At 43.6% G+C, this 21,362-nt stretch overlaps 1 protein-coding gene across 1 annotated transcript; it reads left to right on the top strand.

The window, feature by feature from the left end:
* The first annotated feature begins 1,300 nt into the window (after window positions 1–1,300).
* On the top strand, window positions 1,301–7,292 carry LOC111324750 (uncharacterized). The gene is made up of 3 exons (XM_088736595.1): window positions 1,301–2,380; window positions 4,116–4,468; window positions 6,525–7,292. The coding sequence occupies exons 2-3, from the start codon at window positions 4,132–4,134 to the stop codon at window positions 7,043–7,045; spliced, it is 858 nt and encodes a 285-aa protein (XP_088592721.1). The 5' UTR covers window positions 1,301–2,380; window positions 4,116–4,131; the 3' UTR covers window positions 7,046–7,292.
* The last annotated feature ends 14,070 nt before the right edge of the window (window positions 7,293–21,362 follow it).

The following is a 21,362-nucleotide window of genomic DNA, read 5'->3' as shown; positions in this document are numbered from 1 at the left end:
CCAACTCCTCATTGTAGTTCAAGAACTATACAAAACGAGTGTCATAATTAATCCTAATATTGGCCTATGAGTTGTTCACCGAAAAGTCTCGTTGGTTTTATGGTAGAGCATCGAGGCGTGGACTCCGAAGAGTCAGAGATTCAATATTTCATGGGGACTTTGACCGTGACAAGATAGTAAAATATCCTTCTGTTTGTCTATAGATTGACAGTCACTATTAACGAAGTATATAGAAATATATAAACCAACTGACCAAACTGATACTAATCTGCTCGTAAAACGCCATTGAAGACACACCCTGAATAGCAAAAAAGAAGCTCCAACGAAGGGCTAACGATCGAAAGTCAGCTTTTATAATCGTAACGGTGGCCAATTTACCATTTCAACTTTGTTGATATATTCAAATTATATAATGAGATAGCTCGTTTGATATAGCAGGTTTCGCTTGATATTTCTCGATAGAAGGTTCTATCTATCTATGTTTTAACCTGCAAAGGGCAATATAGCCCATCCTATCCCAGGGGAGGACATCCACCACACAGTAATCTCGTTCGTGGGAAATTAACGTCGCCTACCTAACCCTGCAGGAGATGGGACCTACGGTTTGTTCGTCCTTATCCGAGAAGACTAGAATATCTATGCATTTCTTGATATCATAGAAAGGTAGCACAGTCTTCTCAGTTATTTTAAGACCCTGAGTGTTGGTCCGGCCGTAACTTTTAGTTGTCAAACGCCAATAGTCCTTTTTACAGTTGTGGGCTTGGTGGCCAGGCCTTTGAACAGGAGTGAGGCTAAGGGTGACCTTGTTTTGATACAGATGTTGCTGCTTTTCAAATGCAAATTTCTTTGTTATCATGCTAACTAGATACTGGTCTCTGTCACAACAATGTCACCCTCAGCCTCACTTCAAATCAAAGGCTTGGCAACCAAGTACACAACTGTAAAATGGTCTATTTACCAAATTTAGTTGTTACAGAATGCATGCAACCCGACTTCCACCGAACCGAGTACCTCTGTGTCGAAACAGGAACAGAAATTATAATTACAATCCTAAATTTTGTAGCATATTTCCACATACATTGATCGAGAATAGAATCAACTCTTACTATAGCTTACCGAGCTCTAAGAACAGCTGTATTGGGTTAACAGCAGCTGCAACTCAACATACCCTAAATAATGAAATTCAAAGTCACAAAGCTTACGATCGCCACCCACAAAAACAAACAAACAAAACGAAACAAAAAAACTTACAAAATTTTTATTCATAGGTTTAACAATAGTTTTTCTGTCTACATTATCAAACAATTAGCTCCTTATCCAGAATTCATACTCCCAAAAGGGAACCTTTTAACCTTCAGTTTTTTGTTGTTTTGTGCTTCAGGGAAAAAAAAAGCTTCTTCATCATGTTTGTTTTGTGCCTTGAGCAATTTAAAAGTTTAGACTTAATCTAAACAGAAAACTGTTTCTGAGAAACTACTCTGGTTATTATCTGCGAGGCGGGATTCTCATACAATAGATTCGTGTTTCCTTCAGAAATATTACGAAATCGAACAGCATGTGTGGATATTATCAAAATTATCATTCCCAAATCATTTCCGCAGGACGATAATTAAAATATAAGTTAGCATACTGATGCCAATAGATTGGCATGATATGAATAAATACAGTTAACTACTAAGTTTGATAGATGTTCCTGTCGCATTATTTTCATCGCAGTTAGGAAAACGTTCTTTATAACTGTAGGAGGGTTTTCTGTACCATTCTACTCTTTTGAAAAAAACCAACCCCTTAATAATAGCGTTCCCGGAGCTTCTCCTGATTAATTATGAAACTTGTGGTCGCAATCATTTTGCCATTCTGCAGTTATAGGGGAATCCTTGTTTGCAATATTTGCCTCATTAGCATAAGCAATTCAGTTTCTGATGGAGCTAAAAATAAATCAGTTTTGAATATCGAAAGGTCAAAGTACGATTAACTCGGCCAATGAATACGAGCCCGATGTATTCAATACTTTTTGTGCAAAACGGGTTTAAAAACTAAAAGTTTTACATCGAATGTATGAGCTCATTAGCGCTTTTGCCACCCAGAAAATTTTCAGTTTTTGATGGACTATTTCTCCTTGAATATTACACCCAAAGAGCTAAAAATCTCACCATGTACTAAGGTTTTCTAGCTCTTTAGCTGCCTGAAGTCAATTCGTATCTAACATGCTTCCTTCTTTACGCAAAGCCGTATGCAAATGAGCAAAAATGTAAACAATGACGTCAGCATGAATCCGCCTATTGGTTGGCAAAGTACACCAAGCAAAGAGTTATTCACACTTCCACAGAACTGCACTGGAAGTCAGTTAAACGGAGAAACAACTACTACTCTTAACCAGGTATGTGTACGAGTTTTATGTCCCAAAGTTGATTTTTATTATAATTTTTTTTTTGTGGTCCTTAAACTTGCAACCGAGAATATCTATGGCGGTGAAACTTCAGCTCCATGTACCTCTCCATAGTTGAAGTTTAAAATCCTGATATCGATGCTGCGAAAAAACTACATTTACGTGACTCTGGGTTGCCACAAAAATTACTGAACATTTTGACTCCGGACCTGAAACCACATTTGCATCACTCACAGTAGACCACGCAATGATTTGCAAACGAGGGGGCTTTGTTATCCGACGGCATAATGAGTTGAGAGACTTCGAGGCCGACCTTTTGAGTATAGTGTGTACCGATGTCGAGGTCGAGCCGGTTCTCCAAGACATCATTGAAGAACAACTCGGCAGAGGGCCTAATAGAGCACAAGACGCAAAATTGGACGTTCGGGCGCGTGGCTTCTGGGATCCCCAGAGCTCGGCATTCTTCGATGTGAGGCTTTGCCACCCTAATACCGAGTCTTACAAGGACCAGGAACCTCAGCAGACTTGTCACGTCCATAAAAACGACAAGAAGAGGCTGTACAAAAGGAGAGTGTTGGATGTTGAGCATGGCTCGTTCACGCCGCCTGTATTTACAACTACGGGAGGGATGGGGATGGAATGCTAAGATACCACAGCCGATTGGCCGAGCTAATAGCCGCCAAGAAAGGGGAATGATGCTCGCAAACAATTTCCTAGATCCGAGCAAAGACATCCTTTGCCCTCCTTCGGTTGGCCTTAGTTTGCCTTCGAGGATCGCGGGTGAAGCGCCGCGCTGCGTATGACCATAATAATTGTGACGTTGAAATCGCAGCTGCCGAGGGAGCCATTGACATTGTTTAATGCTTTTTTAGCAGCCTTGTATATAGGGTTCTAGATTTGCCATTTACCTTTCTCTTTTCTGTATAGTTTTAGATATGCTTTTACTTATCAGATTATTAGACTTTGAGTCTGTTCAGATTTGACTCCGTTATTTATAGTTTTCCAGACACTTTGACATAAAAAAAAAGGAGTAGATGTGAGCCGAAAGTGAGTTATTTTAGATCGGTTTTTACGCTGTTAATATTTTGTATTGTAGGGGATTTTATGGAAATTATTGCTAAATAAAGATTATTATGTTTACGTCACTCTTTGTGTTGCCACAAAAATTACCAAGCATTTTGGAAATTCATTTTCAAATACTTTAATTTTTGAAAGGAAAAGAGTTTTGAACCAGTCATAACATCTTTTCGAAATTCGGCTTACCTACTATGCACTTTTGTATCCTTTTTTGCTCCTTAATTGAAAACCTTTTCAGCTCACATGTGCTCTTTAATGAGACAATGTTGTGGGTCGGATTCTCAAGCTCCTAAATATCTTACTAACCTCATATTCTCGGTCTGTACTTGAAGCAATGGAACCTTGTTTTTAACTTGGATTTATTGGCAACGCGCTTCGCGCCATAAATCCGAACAGAAAAAACTGAACTCGGTCCGTAATTTACAGAACCGATCTCGAGCTCGGTAAGTTTTGAGGATTACACGAGGCTTGAAAGACTCGCTGCGATAAGTTTTCTGGGTTTCTAGATGTACTTCATAGTTTTGTCGCTCAACATTTTCTCCTGCTTTATAAACTTCGTTAGCCTTCCCCCTCCTTTCCATAAATATACTTACGGCTCAACCCACATCTTCAATACTTGTCATTGAAACTGTTGATCTTGTTTATTCAGATTTCACAAAACTGAAATGCTGGAAATGGCTGGTAAACAGACCTCATTCTTCATTGTGCTGTTTCTGCTGTCTCAAGTGTTGCATAACATCGCCAGCCAACAGTGTGGAGCCGACAGCGACCTTTACTCCATTTACCAAATGATGCTCAAGGGCTACACGTTTAAAACCTTCAAGTTTCAACCAGGTACGCTGGAATGCCGGGAGGCTTGCCTCGCTGATGTTAGATGTCAAAGCTACAACGTCGTCATGTTTGTTGCAATATGCGAGTTAAATAACCGGACCAAGGAGGCCAGACCCGAGGACTTTGTCAAAGACAAAGACAGATATTACATGGCAAAAAAATCAAGACGAGGTAACAAAACTTTATCTTTCCTTGTATTTTAGTTGCAGACTTCTGTATCAAACACCAATGTAAAAACAATGCGAAGTGTGTGAATCGTCACGTTAACTACACTTGTGCCTGCAACTCATCCGCGTGGACTGGAAACTATTGCGAAAAAGGTAACATAACCTGAAGCATCTGCCATATTTCTATTTGAAAAGTTGAGCTTAGTAGGATAGTCAGACCGAGAGATGGTCTCTTTTCAGTGTTAGATTTTAACGAAAGAAAGAAAGTGTACATACTTGTACCGAACGTTAAGTGTTCACACTGGAAGTTAGAGGAAACAGAATAAGCAGCTCCAAATCGATTGGATATGACACCAACAATAGTGGCCTGTTACCTGAGACATGGCTATATACAGTTTCTAATTGTTGCATCTGCATTGTTCAATATTCCGAACGCACTATGTAAGGTCTTCGTTTAAGTCAAATTACCTCCACATTTGATCAAAAGTAACCTTTCCTGAAATAAGCTGCTCGGTTCTGTACTCGTTTTCCTTTTTTGAAATCTGGGGAACTCGAGCAAGCCTGGGTTTCTCGACGGTGGCGCAAGTTAGTGACTGCTTCATTCCGAAGAAAACCTGGACAAGCCACCCTAATATGTAATGTAATGTAATCTAATATAATCCTTATTTAAACACGATCAATTCATAAAAGTACACATCACACACGCTAAGATATTTAAAATTCAATCTGCATACTATAACACTAAAAGCTGTTTTCCGTGAATGCCGTGCGTTAGACTTAAAGAATGTCATTTATCTTACGTTTAAATACCCCCAGAGACTGTGTGTTCCTTATATCACAAGGTAGACTCTTCCATAATGTGGCGCCATCGTAGCTAAAGCTTTTTCTGTAATAATTAGTGCGCGGTAATGGAACATTGAGTTTCTTTTCAGAGTCCCTGAGGTCATAAGCAGAGTCCCGTCACGTAAACTTTGAATACAGATACTCTGGAGCTAGCCCGTGCAGACATCTTAACATCATGGTGGCTTTATGAATTTCCTGCTGGCGTGCAAGATTTTTCCACCCTAAAAACTCGAGTAGCTCAGTTGCACCAGCGTCATAGTTAGAGGATGTCAACACACGGCTGCTCTATTCTGCAGTGTCTGCAGTTTGTCTTGTAGCGTTTTCCCACAGCTACCCCAAACAATGTCGCAGTAAATGAGATGTAAGGTTGATGCTGGGATAAGGTGCCTAATTCGCCTTAGGGTTCCGATACCAGAGGCGATCTTTTTCGTTAATTTTTCTATGTGACCATGCCAATCGAGTTTATCGTCTATTATTACATCAAGCGATTTTATAGCTGTAACCTGGCTCACTTGAGTATTGTTCATTCTAATTGTTGGTGAAGCTGTGAGAGTATTTAGTCTCTGCCTCGACCCTATTAGCATGAATTCGGATTTGGTCATGTTCAATGTGAGTTTGTTCGCTTGTAGCCAGTTGAAAACGTTTGCTAGGTCTTCATGTAGACAAAACTGAACATTCTCAAGATTGCTGCCCGCATATTTGAAGTGCGAGTCGTCAGCGTACATTCTCAGTTTACAATTTGACGAGCAATTTGGAAGATCGTTGATATATAATAAGAACAACAATGAACCCAGGATGGTCCCTTAGGGGACGCCGCAAGTCAATGAGTAGCTAATGGATAGCGACCCGTTCACAGAGCATTTTTGTGTGCGGTTTTCCAAATATGACTGAAGCCATTTGAAAGATTTGCCATGTATATCATAATAGTTTAGTTTCGATAGAAGGATCTGACAACAGTGTCAAAAGCTTTTTTCAAATCTAGAAAAAAAAAACTGCATTGATTTTCTCGTTATCAATATTACATGCCCAAGAATCTGTCTATTACTGCTCTAGTTATTGCCCTTACAAAGACCCTGATTTTTTCGCATTACCTTTCCTACTTGTTTTATGAATTGCTTGTAACAAAGTTTCTCATTCTAAATCAATACTAATACAGACATGCTTAGCTTCTTGTCAACAACACCAAATTACAAAAAAGCTTTATATTGATCATTTAGGGTTTGAAGCTGTCTTTACAAATCTTGGCGCCAGGGGAAAAAACGGTCCAGTGTCAATTGGTAATCACTACACAGGTCAGGACCATGACGGACAAGTTACGCTATCCAGCGGTATTCAACTATGGACTGTGCCACACACTGGTCAGTACAGAGTGAAGGCAATAGGAGCTGCAGGGGGGTACGGTAAAGACAGTGATGAGGAGTTCCGAGGCAGAGGGGCTAGGATTATTGCAACTTTTGACCTGTCAAAAGGAGAAGTTTTCAAAATACTTGTTGGTCAAGAAGGATGGATTGACTTGAGATATTCAAGTTCTGGAGGAGGAGGGGGCTCATTTGTCGTGACCAAAAACAATACACCTCTGGTAATAGCTGGAGGTGGAGGCGGACTAAAAAGGGTCAAATCAAGGCATGAAGGATGTGATGCCAGCGCTAACACAACGGGAAATCCCGGACATCAGTCGTGGTCAGGGGGAAGCAATGGACAGGGCGCACAGATTTCAGATGGTATTGCAGGTGAGTAGACGTCAATCATACAAACATTTTGAGGTGATTGCCGAGAAACACACGCTCTGATTGGTATAGTATTACATCATATCTTGCTATGATCGCCACGTGCGAGGTGAATATAATACTCACGTGCTAATTAAGATGGCCACCGCGTGAATTGTTTTGTTTCCTTTTATTTATATGATTTATGGCTCTAGTCATTTGCTTTAATTCTTTCTCTTTTTAACTTTGCTATTTTGCGTTTTGTTATAGGTGGTGGTGGTGGTGGATTTTTCTCCAAAGGAAGGAGTTCTCCTGCTTTTGGTGGAGCCACTGGAGGGGGAGGAGAAGGGGGTGAAAGCTTTCTCAATGGGGGGACGGGTGGGCGAAATATTCTCGTAGGAGGGTTTGGGGGAGGGGGTGGAGGTCTGGAATTGAGTCAACGTTATGCGGGTGGTGGTGGAGGGGGAGGCGGTGGTTACTCAGGGGGGAGTAGTGGAAGTAATAGGGTTGACTCTTGTGGGGGAGGGGGAGGATCGTACAATGCTGGTAAAGATCAACAAAACGAATGTTGTTACAGAAAAGATGGCCATGGTGTGGTACTTATTACCTTCCTGGGGTAAAATGTCATCAAGAGTTTCACATTTTGTGCGTGACTGCAATTACAACTAGGGAGCTGAAGTGTAAAATCATATTCTGTTGAATTTTACGCTGTGCCTAATGCTTTGCAAGTTGCCACCTTATTCATTGCACTTTTGTCACCCTCTTGGTGAAACTTCTCAATCGCATGAGTGAAATAGTCGCCCTTTCAGAGCAAGTTTGTATCATTGCAATTAGACTGTCAATCAATAGTAGGCTGAGATTAGTACGACAGTATATCTAAGCATTTAGAATTCGCGCTCTGAGTCAAATTACAGCGGGTGGGAGTGTTCGCTCCTCGTAACCTGCATAGGGAGGGGGGGTGTATTTTCTGGCAATGTGAACGCTGAACACTTCGGTTTAAAACTGAGGCCCCCATAATGGATCTGTGAGATCGCGTTACCTCTGCGGGGAACAAACAATGAGACGGGAGGAAGAACCAAAGAAAAATATAAAAGAAGCAATTCTCAATGTCGGTCCCTTTCCTCTTCATTAGTTAGTTAGTTTCATTGCCGATCGATCCAATATGGCGGCTTCATTCCCTCTAAGCTCACCGTCCTTGGTCCTTAGCTTCAAACTTCTGTCAAATAAACAGACTTTGGAATCTTCAAACTAGGCCGTAGAAAGAAGAGGACTGAATACAAGAAGCCAAGGTTTACTGAAGGAACAAGATTCTCAGCTTTTGAAAGTGGTTATCTCACGCGTGAAAATAGTCATAGATATAACTGTGTATAACACGAATGTATCCTGTTTTTTTGCTGATACACTCTTTTTATAGATGATCGTTATCGTAACCTTCAGCAAGAGAACACCAGTGCATGGGATCTTAGCAATCGTGTTGATAACTGTATATATATATGTGTACTCTCGTGCATCCAAGTCAGCCTCAAGTCTCATTCTCAGACGTATTTTGGATGTCTATCTTTGGGTTGAGCGTTGCATGACATCCTCAGGCTAAAGAACGGCTGCGACGCAGAGTTTACATATGTCTCTAGATGAAAGACTGAACCTATTTAAAATTCCTTTTTATAGCTCAGTTACTGACACAGTTAAAGGAACCTCTAAGTAACTTAGGCAATGTTCACTGTAAACTTTAACTTAATCGACTCTTTCGTATTTCCCCTTAACAATTATGTACCTGCTCTACTGGTCACTCACATGTCACAAACGGATTTAAAGAGAAGAAATTAGCTTTGTATGTTACTGAAGGAAAAAGGTCCAATCGAAGGAAGAGAACAACAACAACAACAATACCAACAAAAAAACAGAGTTTACTTCTCAAATAAATTTGCAAATTAACACAATGAGCTTGAAAAAAAAGGGTGGTTTCCTGAAGCAATTAAGTGTTGTTCAATCTCATTTATTCGGTGCGCTACTTTGATAACCCTATTAATATTTTGACAGACACTCGAAGAGTCGAGAAATCATAGGCAGAAAGCAAAATTTTCATTAAGTGCAGTCCATTGCTTCTATAGAATGTTAAAGGTTTACCAGTGCGATAAACGATACATTTTTACCAATCAGAGTGCTCATTGCCTCTCAGTTATCTGACGTCGACATGTAAGGTTACTCATGGCTAGAATTGCTCGTCACCATGTCACCATATTACACTGAACAACTTTGTCAGTAGATCTTTCATCTACTGACAAAATCGAGGACGCCCAGAAATATCCTTTCCCGTCGTTCTTTTCTTGCCTTGGGACACTTGTAATAACTTACCATAACAAAAAGTCTTCTTTTCTTTGCGTCGGTGCAATGAGCAAGGTAAAATTTCTTGCAGATCATGATGCATTCTGCCCCACTGCTGACCTACGAAAGAAATAAACAGGAATCAGATATCATAGAAAAGCTTCTTTCACTAACTAGCACAAATCTCTTGGACCTCTTATGTGAGGCTTGATTCCAGTGACTCGATTAAATTATCATAAAGCAACTAAGCAAGATTTGCCGTTCTGTTGTTCCCAGTCTCCTTTTGTTCCCTATAGAGTAAGTTGTTTATATTCATATCATTAAAACGCCCATTGTTTGGGATCCTTACTGCGCATGCTCTGTAATTAGCACGCATAAGTCGTGTGTTGCATCAATCTCTTGACATTTCTAAAATATAGCTTTCTTTACTTTATAATTGAGCTTAAATGAACCATCTATTTTATCTTATTTACTCAAACGAGGTTTTAAACATTGTTAAAAGAGTGGAAAAAATCTCGGCACTCTCTAATACTTTTTTAATTTTTTTTAACTCTTATTTATCTCCCAACCAGCTACTAGAGGGAGGCGTGCCAACTCCTCATTTTACTCCAAGAACTATGCAAAACGAGTGTCATAATTAAACCTAATCTTGGTCTATGAGTTATTCACCGAAAAATCTCGTTGGTTTTGTGGTGGAGCATCGGAGCGTGGACTCCGAAGAGTCAGAGGTTCAATATTTCATGAGGACTTTGACCATGACAAGATAGTAAAATATCCTTCTGTTTGTATATAGATTGACAGTCCCTATGAACGAAGTATATAAAAATATATTAACCAACTGACCAGACTGAGACTGGGCTGCTCGTCAAACACCATTGAAGACACCCTGAATAGCAAAACAAAACAAAAATGACCACGCATACATAACTATTATGCATCTCTGCTTTACCACTAAGGGTTGTACCGAGACAAAGATATCTAAAAAGTTTGAATCAATTTAGCTTGCCTATGTTCTCATTAAATCAAGCAGAAATTATTAAATGGGCGACTTGCACTTAAATTCAGTTCTAGAAGTATAACCTGCACTGGAGGACAATTTTTAAGGATTCTCAGAAAAACTCTGGTAAAAATCATAATTAACTTATGTGCACGTTATTGACCCAGATAGCGCAAGGGACAGGACTAGAAGACTAGAAAGAGAAAAGTTCCGTGTCCTTACAAAACGATTTCCATTTGAAAGAAGAGCAACTTGAACAAACATTGGATGCAGATCTGTCTGGGTGATACGAAGCTCAGTCTGTGTAGAAGAAATGAGAGCAAGATTTGGTCAGTTCACTAAAACCCACTAATGTTCACATTCAACCAATAGACGATAATGCATTTTAAACGGATTGCTATTTCACTGTCATAATTTTTATCAAGTACTCTCTGAAAATCCTAATGGATAACCTAACTACTTAGTTTACATCATATACTAACTGGCCTTTGTTCATCCTCGTCAATGACAGAAATTTTGTGCAATGGCAGTTTCTTTTCCTCTTCAGACAGCTCTTCTGAAATACGAGAAAATTAAATACACGTTATATTATGGAGATAACTATAAAATGTACGGGAAATTTGTATCCAATAGCTCGGGTCCGTCAGTTTGATTTCAGCGATCGGTGAGCTTTCGCAGGTGTCATGGCCTAAATTACTATTCAAGTTATCACGTCTTTTTGAATCTACGTTCTGGTTTTCCTTTTTGTTGTTGTTGTTTTTTTTTGCTTCTCGGAACGTACGGTCAAATATCGACCAAGTGGGAGATAATCAGTCAGTCTCCCTCAAACTGATGTCACCGTAACTGTGCATTGAAAATAATTCCAAGGACTGGAACTCTTGTATTCACTGTCGCCTCTGAAATACTGTTTGTGAAAGTTCTACCTCAAGTATTGTTTTAGCATTTTCTTTTCATATTCAGACGAATATTTTGCGATTTCTACCTCATGGAATTAAGGAAATCCTATTCCTCGAAGAAATGAAAGCTAGTCAAATACTTGAGTTACTTAACAGGTGATTGTTACCTGAGGGAGGAGTCACAGTAGATTTTCTCACCCTACTCGTACGTCTCAAAGGGGCTGGGGAGAGTCCTGGGTCGTGTCCTGAGTCGGTTCTAGCTCTCTGCTCGTAATCACCCGCGTCAACTTGCAAACTGATTCTATGACAGACAGGAGGAGTTGATGATGTCTAACAAAATTAAGAATAAAGTATGATACAAAGCTCAGAAAGTGAAGGAAGCCCAGGCCAAAAAATTTCTTTAAGTTAGCTTCGTTTTCATGTCCCAGAGGGGTCCCATATGTCCGTCAGCCGTAATTTCCTCTTGCAAAATAGATTTCAATGTTAGGAGTCTATTTCGTGAATAGAACCCCTGAAAAGTTTGTAAATTTTTTTCAGCCAAATCGGTGAACCTGCCTGTCCGACTTGGTCGTCCGATATTTACGGTCTAAAAAAAAGCTCAAAAAGTTTCCAAAAAGCTTTTGAGCCAGATCGGTGAGCCTGCCTGTCGAACTAGGTGCGATATTTATGGACTTTAAGTATTTTGTAGATCAATCATTTATTCTAGCACGTTACCAGTTAAAGAGCTAAAAGAAAACACTCGTTCAAAATACGAACGCGTATAATATAATCTATAATAATGACAACCATAAATTATTGTTCAATTTTAAAAACCAAAGAAAGCCACATACCAAAAGCATGACTTGTAAGACTTTAGTATACGTTCTATAAGCAGTTAAAAATGAGCTACAATCGTGCACTATAAGACACTTTCTCAAAACTGCAATCGTACGATCTACTTCAGAAGTCATTAGCATGACTTGCAAGACGCATTTGAGAAGGCAAACTGTTCCATACCTTAGTTAATGAATAAGTAAAAGAATTTTTCTTAGATTTAAGATCAAATTTAGATAATTCCAAATTCAGGCCCTCGCCTTTTAGGCTATACGGTGTATGCCTGTGTTTTTTCTTTAATCGATCTGATATGTGTTCTTCATAAGATAGGTCCTTGTCCGGTGTTACTCCAGAATACACGTTTCGAGAATATGGTCTGCAAACGTTTCCTGCATGTAAATATGCCACTACATTTTCGAGCGAAGAAATAGAAAAAGCATTCCTTTTATAATCAACAGGAGGTCTAATTTGATAGCTTTTTTTTTGAATGAGAATTGTCAGTGAACCAAAACAATATTTACTAACAGACTTATGCAAGAGTTTCTGTGCAGCTGGTCGATTCAAATTAAAGAATGTTCTGAAAACCCAAAGAAATATTTGTTTAACTCCGCTTCACCTCTCACCTCTTTCTTTTTTTCAACGTGTCCATAGCTCTGAAAATTCAACAATGAACACCTCAGTGTCAGCTGCATAATTTATGAAATTAAGCCGTCGCACAGGGACCGAGTTGGTTTTAATTAATGGGCAAATTATGAGGCTGAGATTTTTTCTCGGTTTTTGAAAACCGAAGTATAAAAGTAAATCTCTTTTCTGCTGGAAAAGCTATTTAATAAGTGATCTTGACGGGAACTTAAATTTGTGGCCACGTTAGATTATAAGTGGGACTCGAAGATGTTATAAATAGCGTGGAATGGATAGGAAAATTGAAGAGGACTTAAACTAATCAAAATAGAAAAATCCAAAGTCATTTAAATATGTTATTTGTAACATAAAAACAAGAAGGAATAATAAACTCTATATAAGGGAATAATAAGCCTATCACTACAATGAGGTCCCAACTGATACATCTTTATATCTCTACTTGACTTGCGTAAATACATACATATTTCATGGACTTTGCACAAAGGAGGCTTTTCGAGGGCCTACTCTGGGACCTTGAGTCATGCGTTTGGTAGAAGTGTCATGCGTGTATACAAGACTTACCCCTTGTTTCGCACTTGTGCCTCATAGTGTAGTGGGTCTCACTCTCACGCATGCCACTCTGGCGCCCCTCAATACCCGGCGTTGCGCGTCCAATCCCGAGATGCCTTGGGTACAGTGAAACTGGGATTCTATTTAGGCCGCGTTGTCGTGCGTTTTATAGAAGTGGCCTGCGTGAGTAGAAGCCTCAGCCATTGTTTTGCACTTGTGCCTCATAGTGCGGTGGGTCTCACTCTCACGCATGCCACTCCGGCGCCCCCGCTTTCCCGGAGTTGCGGGTCTAATCCCAAGATTCTTTAAGTCTAGTGAACCTGGGATGCCATTTTGGCCACGTTGGTATGGGTTTGGGGGAAGTGGCATGCGTGAGTACAAGCCTCACCCCTTGTTTCGCGCATGGGCCTCACTCATACGCATGCCATTCCGGCGCCCCTGATTTCCCGGAGTTGCGCGTCTATTCCCGAACTCCCTTGGGTCTAGTGAGGCTGGGATTCCATTTTGGCCGCGTTCTCATGCGTTTCGTGGAAGTGGCATGCGTGAGTACAAGCCTCAACCCCTGTTTGCTACTGGTGCGTCTTAGTGAGTGCGGTGGCTCTCACTCTCACACATTACACTCTGGCGCTCCTGATTTCTCGGAGTTGCGCGTCTATTATCGAACTCCCATGGGTCTAGTGAGCCTGGAATTTCATTTTGGCCGCGTTCTCATGCGTTTGGTGGAAGTGGCATGCGTGAGTACAAGCCTCACCACTTGTTTCGCGCATGTGCCTCACTCTCACGCATGCCATTCTGGCGCTGCTGATTTCCCGGAGTTGCGCGTCTATTCCCGAACTCCCTTGGGTCTAGTTAAGCTGCGATTCCATTTTAGCCGCGTTCTCATGCGTTTCGTGGAAGTGGCATGCGTGAGTACAGCCCTCAACCCCTGTTTGCCACTGGTGCGTCTTAGTAAATGCGGTGGCTCTCACTCTCACGCATGCCACTCCGGCGCTCCTGAGTTCTCAGAGTTGCGTGTCTATTCCCGAACTTCCATAGGTCTAGTGAACCTGGGATTACATTTTGGCCGCGTTGTCATGCGTTTCGTGGAAGTGGCATGCGTGCGTACAAGCCTCACGCCTTGTCTGGCGCATGGGCCTCCTAGTGCACAGCCTCTCACTCTGACGCATGCCACTCCGGCGCCCCTGATTTCCCGGAATTGTGCGTCTATTCCCGAACTCCTATGGGACTCCCATGGGTCTAGTGAACCTGGGATTCCATTTTAGCCGTGTTCCCATGCGTCTCGAGGAAGTGGCATGCGTGAGTACAAGCCTTACCCCTTGTTTCGCGCATGTGCCTCACTCTCAGGCATGCCACTCCGGCGCCCCTGATTTCCCGGAGTTGCGCGTCTATTCCCGAACTTCCTTGGATCCAGTGAAGCTGGGATTCCATTTTGGCCGCGTTCTCATGCGTTTTGTGGAACTGGCATGCGTGAGTACAAACCTCACACTTTGTTTTGCGCATGTGCCACACTCTTACGCATGCCACTCCGGCGCTCCTGATTTCCCACAGATGCGCGTGTATTCCCGAACTCTCATGGGACTCCCTTGAGTCTAGTGAGGCTGGAATTCCATTTTGGCCTCGTTCTCATGCGTTTCGTGAAAGAAGCATGCGTGAGAACAAGCCTCAACCCTTTTTTGAGACTGGTGCGTCTTAGCATAGTTAATCGAGGGGACTGGTTAGGAAGGCCGGCGAACTTCAAAGGGGTAGGTTATTGTTCAACTTTATGGTGCGTGACGTCACGACTACCGTGCATCACAATACAATGCAGCGTTGTTCGAAAATGGTTGATAGAGAAATGTTTTGACTTTAAATTATTTTTATTACTGTTTGCTTGACTGAAAATGCATAGATTTTAACTCAAAAACATGCCTGGAGATAACTGTTCCGTAATTGGCTGTGGAACTTGCCGTAAAACCAAAGGAATTGGAAGATGGAAGCTTCCAGCACCTCGGAACGAAGCATATCGCAAGTGGCGCGAAGATTGGCTCCATGAGCTCAAGAAATACAGAGTTACGGACAGTAACTTCCAACGACAGATCGAAAATGACAAAGTATTTACTTGTGAAAAGCATTTTCATGAAAATGACATCGAAATAAGTAAGTGTGTGTGTATAATTCCAGCGATTTAGCGGTGTGCTTATTAGTAAACGGACCGCCAAAACATGCGAAATCTACTATGTAACTCAGTTGAATTTTTGATAAAAACGTTAACATATATCTTAAACTTTATCTCTCAGCCGTATCAGAAAAAATGACAAAGAAAAGGCCGAAGTTTGGAGCACTTCCATTGCTGAGCATGCCACAGAAGAGCTTTCAAAAACAACCACCAACTCCCAGGCCTTTGAGATCAATTGTAAAGGAAGACTTCGAAGTTTCTGATATTTGACCGAAAAGAGACATTGCTATAAAAGCTTCCATGAATTCTGTAAAAGAGCCCAGTCATTGAAGATTATACAAGAGTGGTGTACTCAGGCCAAAGAAGACAGAATGGTGTTCAGAAAGTCAAATGAGTCCTCTGTTTGCTTACCACAACTGGAGTTGGTGGTCGATGACAGTCTTGGGTTCAGCATTTTAGTTTATGGTTGGTTACTACCAGATTCTCTAAAACTGCCATAATAGCATCGAAATCTTCTTCGAATATAAAGTCTTCGATGCCAGACGCCATGTTTGTTTACTGTGACAACGATAGCGATGCACGGTACTCGTGACGTATCATGACGTAACGGTGCAATTCAACCTAAAATCGTAAACAATAAGCCGGTCCTTTGAAGTTCGCCGGCCTTCCTAACCAGTCCCCTCGATTAACTATGGTCTTAGTGAGTGCGGTGGCTCTCACTCTCAAGCATACCACTTTGGCGCTTCTGATTTGTCGGAATTGCGCGTCTATTCCCGAACTTCCATGGGACTCCCTTGGGTCTAGTGAACCTGGGATTCCATTTTGGCCGCGTTCCCATGCGTCTCGTGGAAGTGGCAGGCGTGAGTACCAGCCCCACCCCTTGTTTCGCGCATGTGCCTCGCTCTCACGCATGCCATTCCGGCGCCTCTGATTTCCCGGAGTTGCGCGTCTATTCCCGAGCTCTCTTGAGTCTAGTGAAGCTAGGATTCCATTTTGACCGCGTTCTCGTGCGTTTCGTGAAAGTGGCATGCGTGAATACAAGCCTCACCCCTTGTTTCGCGCATGTGCCTCACTCTCACGCATGCCACTCCGGCGCACCTGATTTCTTGGAGTTGCGCGTCTATTCCCGAACTCCTATGGGTTTAGTGAACCTGGGATTCCATTTTGGCCGCGTTGTCCTACGTTTCTTAATAGTGGCATGCGTACGTACAAGCCACACTCCTTGTTTAGCGGATGGGCCTCCTAGTACACAGCCTCTCACTCTGACGCATGCCACTCCGGTGCAGCTGACCTCCCGGAGTTGCGCATCTATTCCCAAACTCCCATGGGACTCCCATGGGTCTAGTGAACCTAAAATTCCATTTTGGCCACCTTCCCATGCGTCTCGTGGAAGTGGCATGCGTGAGTACAAGCCTCACCTCTTGTTTCGTGCATGTGCCTCACTCTCACGCATGCCATTCCGGCGCCCCTAATTTCCCGGACTTGCGCGTCTTTTCTCGAACTCCCTTGGGTCTAGTGAAGCTGGGATTCCATTTTGGCCGCATTCTCATGCGTTTCGTAAAAGTGGCAGGCGTAAGTACAAGCCTCACCCCTTGTTTCGCACATGTGCCTCACTCTCACGCATGCCACTCCGGTGTTCCTGATTTCCGGTCTAGTGAACCTGGGATTCCATTTTGGCCGCGTTGTCATACGTTTCTTGGAAGTGGCATGAGTACGTACAAGCCTCACTCCTTGTTTAGCGGATGGGCCTCCTAGTGCACAGCCTCTCACTCTGACGCATGCCACTCCGGTGCAGCTGACTTCCCGGAGTTGCGCATCTATTTCCGAACTCCCATGGGACTCCCATGGGTCTAGTGAACCTAAAATTCCATTTTGGCCGCGTTCCCATGCGTCTCGTGGAAGTGGCATGCGTGAGTACAAGCCTCACCTCTTGTTTCGTGCATGTGCCTCACTCTCACGCATGCCATTCCGGCGCCCCTAATTTCCCGGACTTGCGCGTCTTTTCTCGAACTCCCTTGGGTCTAGTGAAGCTGGGATTCCATTTTGGCCGCATTCTCATGCGTTTCGTAAAAGTGGCAGGCGTAAGTACAAGCCTCACCCCTTGTTTTCCGCATGTGCCTCCCTCTCACGCATCCCATTCCTGCGTTCCTGACTTCCCGGAGTTACGCGTCTATTCCCGAACTCCCATGGGACTCCCATGAGTCTAGTGAACCTACGATTCCATTTTGGCCGCGTTCCCATGCGTTTCCTGAAAGTGGCAGGCTTGAGTACAGGCCCCCCCCTACTTGTTTCGCGCATGTGCCTCACTCTCACGCATGCCATTCCGGCGTTCCTGACTTCCCGGAGTTGCACGTCTGTTCCTGAACTCCCATGGGACTCCCATGGGTCTAGTCAACCTGGGATTCCATTTTGGCTTCGTTCATATGCGTTTCGTGGAAGTGGCAGGCGTGAGTACAAGACTCGCGCCTTGTTTTGCGCATGTGCCTCACTCTCACGCATGCCATTCCGGCGCCCCTGATTTCCCGGAGTTGAGTGTCTATTCCCATACTCCCTTGGGTCCAGTGAAGCTGGGATTTTATTTTGACCGCGTTCTCATGCGTTTCGTGGAAGTGGCATGGGTGAGTACAAGCCTCACCTCTTGTTTCGCGCATGTGCCTCACTCTCACACATGCCATTCCGGCGCCCCTAATTTCCCAGACTTGCGCGTCTTTACTCGAACTGCCTTGGGTCTAGTGAAGCTGGGATTTCATTTTGGCCGCATTCTCATGCGTTTCGTGGAAGTGGCAGGCGTAAGTACAAGCCTCACCCATTGTTTCGCGCATGTGCCTCACTCTCACGCATCCCATTCCTGCGCTCCTGATTTCCCGGAGTTGCGCGTCTATTCCCGAACACCCATGGGACTCCGATGAGTCTAGTGAACCTCGGATTATATTTTGGCCGCGTTCCTATGCGTTTCCTGGAAGTGGCAGGCGTGAGTACAAGCCCCACCCGACTTGTTTCGCGCATGTGCCTCACTCCCAAGCATGCCATTCCGGCGTTCCTGCCTTCCCGGAGTTGCGCGTCTGTTCCCGAACTCTCATGGGACTCCCATGGGTCTAGTCAACCTGGGATTCCATTTTGGCTTCGTTCATATGCGTTTCGTGGAAGTGGCAGGCGTGAGTACAAGACTCACCCCTTGTCTTGCGCATGTGCCTCACTCTCACGCATACCATTCCGGCGCCCCTGATTTCCCAAAGTTGCGCGTCTATTCCCAAACTCCCTTGGGTCCAGTGAAGCTGGGATTCCATTTTGACCGCGTTCTCATGCGTTTGGTGGAAGTGGCATGGGTGAGTACAAGCCTCACCCCTTGTTTCGCGCATGTGCCTCACTCTCATGCATGCCATTCCGGCGCTCCTGATTTCCCGGAGTTGCGCGTCTATTCCCGAACTCTCATGGGACTCTTTTGGGTCTAGTGAAGCTGGGATTCCTTTTTGGCCGAGTTCTCATGTGTTTCGTGGAAGTGGTATACGCGAGAACAAGCCTCAACTCCTGTTTGCCACTGGTGCGACTTAGTGAGTGCGGTGGCTCTGACTCACGAATGCCACTCCAGGGCATTTAATTTCTCGGAGTTGCGCGTCTATTCCCGAATTGCCATGGGTCTAGTGAAGGTGGGATTCTATCTTGACCGCGTTGTAATGCGTTTTGTGGAAGTGGCATTCGTGCGTAAAAGCCTCACCCCTTGTTTGGCGCATGGGCCTCCTAGTGCACAGCCTCTCACTCTGAGGCGTGCCGCTCCGGCGCCCCTGATTTCCTGGAGCTGCGCGTCTATTCCCGAACTCCCATGGGATTCCCATGGGTCTAGTGAAACTGGGGTTCCATTTTGGCCGCGTTCCCATGCGTCTCGTGGAAGTGGCATGCGTGAGTACAAGCCTCACCTCTTGTTTTGCGCATGTGCCTCACTCTCACGCATGCCATTCCGGCGCCCCTGATTTCCCGGAGTTGCGCGTCTATTCCCGAACTCCCTTGGGTTTAGTAAAGCTAGGATTCCATTTTGGCAGCATTCTCATGCGTTTCGTGGAAGTGGCATGCGTGAGTAGTCACTGCGCAGTTGTTTAAGGGTTCGCAGGACTTCTCTTTGTGTAACACTTTCCAGGTGGAAGGCGCCCTTTTTATCCGTAAGACCGCGGATGAACTGGAAAAGTTCATCTTGGTTGGTCGATTCAACATCAAGCGTTCTCCTTGCGGTCGTAGCAAAATGAAGATTAAGCTTGTCTGGGTCGAACCTTAAAGGCTGTCGACAGGGGTGGAGTACGCGGTGAACCATGCGCCAGACTTCCTTAGATTTGTTGGACAGCAAAGCCTTTTCCATGAAAGCTTTACGAGCTTTACGTATAGCGCTCTTTATTTTATTTCGTACTTCCCGGAAAGCAGACCAAGAAGATTCTGACTTTGACTGATGCGCTTCTCGCCTCAGTTTGTCTCTTTGTGACTGGAGGTTAAGTATTGTTTCGTTATCCATCCACGGGGCGGGAGGACGTGTCACACGGCACCTTCTGAGGGGTGCGTGCCTTTCAAGGCAGTCGTTAAACAAGGTGTTGAGAGTCTCTAATTGATCGTCAGGGTCATCAGTTGATGTTATTACCGAAAATGGTAGTGCGGAGAAGTCCTCTAAGAAAGCTGTCTCATTTAAGTTCTTCAGGTTTCTGATGTACTTATATCTTGGCTGATAACGAGCTATGCGGATGTTTACACACGCGAAGGGGCCATCGTGGTCACTCACAATACTGCACGGTAACACACCATGAAATGTTATTTTGGATGGATCATTGATAATAATGTGATCCAGTAAGGTTCGTGATGTTCTTGTTGTTCTTGTAGGTTTGTCAATGATTTGCTTGACATTAAGGGTGTCAAGTAGGGAAATATATCGCCGCGTTGGGGCGTCCGGTATGCCCAACAGATCGAAATTCATGTCGCCTGTAAGAAGGAGAAGACCATCCCACTGCGCAATAATGCAACCGATGAGGTCTTCGAACTTGTCCAGCCATACCGGAGGTCTGTGCATGGCTTCTGACCGGTAAAAACTCCCCAGCAAAAGTTTACTGTGCTTGTTCTTTCCTTGAATTTCCAGCCAGAGGTGTTCCATGTCAGGTTGGGTGTTCTCGATGTCCTTTCGTCGCTTGTATTTTATATTGTCTCGAATATAAGCCCCCACCCCACCGCCCTTGACATTGTCCCGATTCCGAAATTCCTTCGAGAAACCAGGGAGTGAGACATATTCTAATCGATCCTTATTGTTCTTCATCCAGGTCTCACTTAGAGTTATGATATCAAGGGGGTATTTGTTGACTGTCAAAGCAAATTCATTAAATGTCGAAAGCATACTTTGCGTATTCAAGTGCATCAACTTCAGCGAGCTGGATTTATCGATCAATGTCTGTAATATCTCATCATTAGCTTGCATTTCGTAACAGGCCTCAGACGGGCCTGATTGGTCTAGATCACATTGACCATGGAAAGGCAGCATTGATAGCGCACAGTTACAACAGATCCACTTTCCGGGCAAGTTTGCCTTCACATGGTTAAAACTTGTTACACCAGCACAACGAAGATGAATTAAATCAAAGCATTTTTCACATTCCAGGCGTCTATGATTTCTCTGTACAGTTTTCTCGCAAACTGGACACTTTGGCATCGAGGATGATTTTGGTTTTGGTTTCGTGGATGTTAATGTAGGTCCCGGTTGTGGATGGACGTCGCCAGAGGCCATTAACAGCTGGTAAGTCGCCGTACTATTAGAGTAATACGGAATCCTGGACTTTCCGTACTTTGTCTTTGTGTTATCAATGTAGCGCGACGAACTATGACGACAGTCGATCGACAACAAGAACGACAACTGCTCGCGAGGGAATTTGACTTGACTTCCAAGACACCTTTGTTTTGATCGCCGTTTCATATTTGGGATCCCTCATTTTTTCTGTCCGTTGATCTTT

Source organism: Stylophora pistillata, chromosome 10, assembly GCF_964205215.1.
Source record: "Stylophora pistillata chromosome 10, jaStyPist1.2, whole genome shotgun sequence".
NCBI classification, from domain to species: Eukaryota; Metazoa; Cnidaria; class Anthozoa; order Scleractinia; family Pocilloporidae; genus Stylophora; species Stylophora pistillata.
Note: the sequence above shows the minus strand (reverse complement) of the source record. Positions and strands in the feature narration are given on the sequence as shown.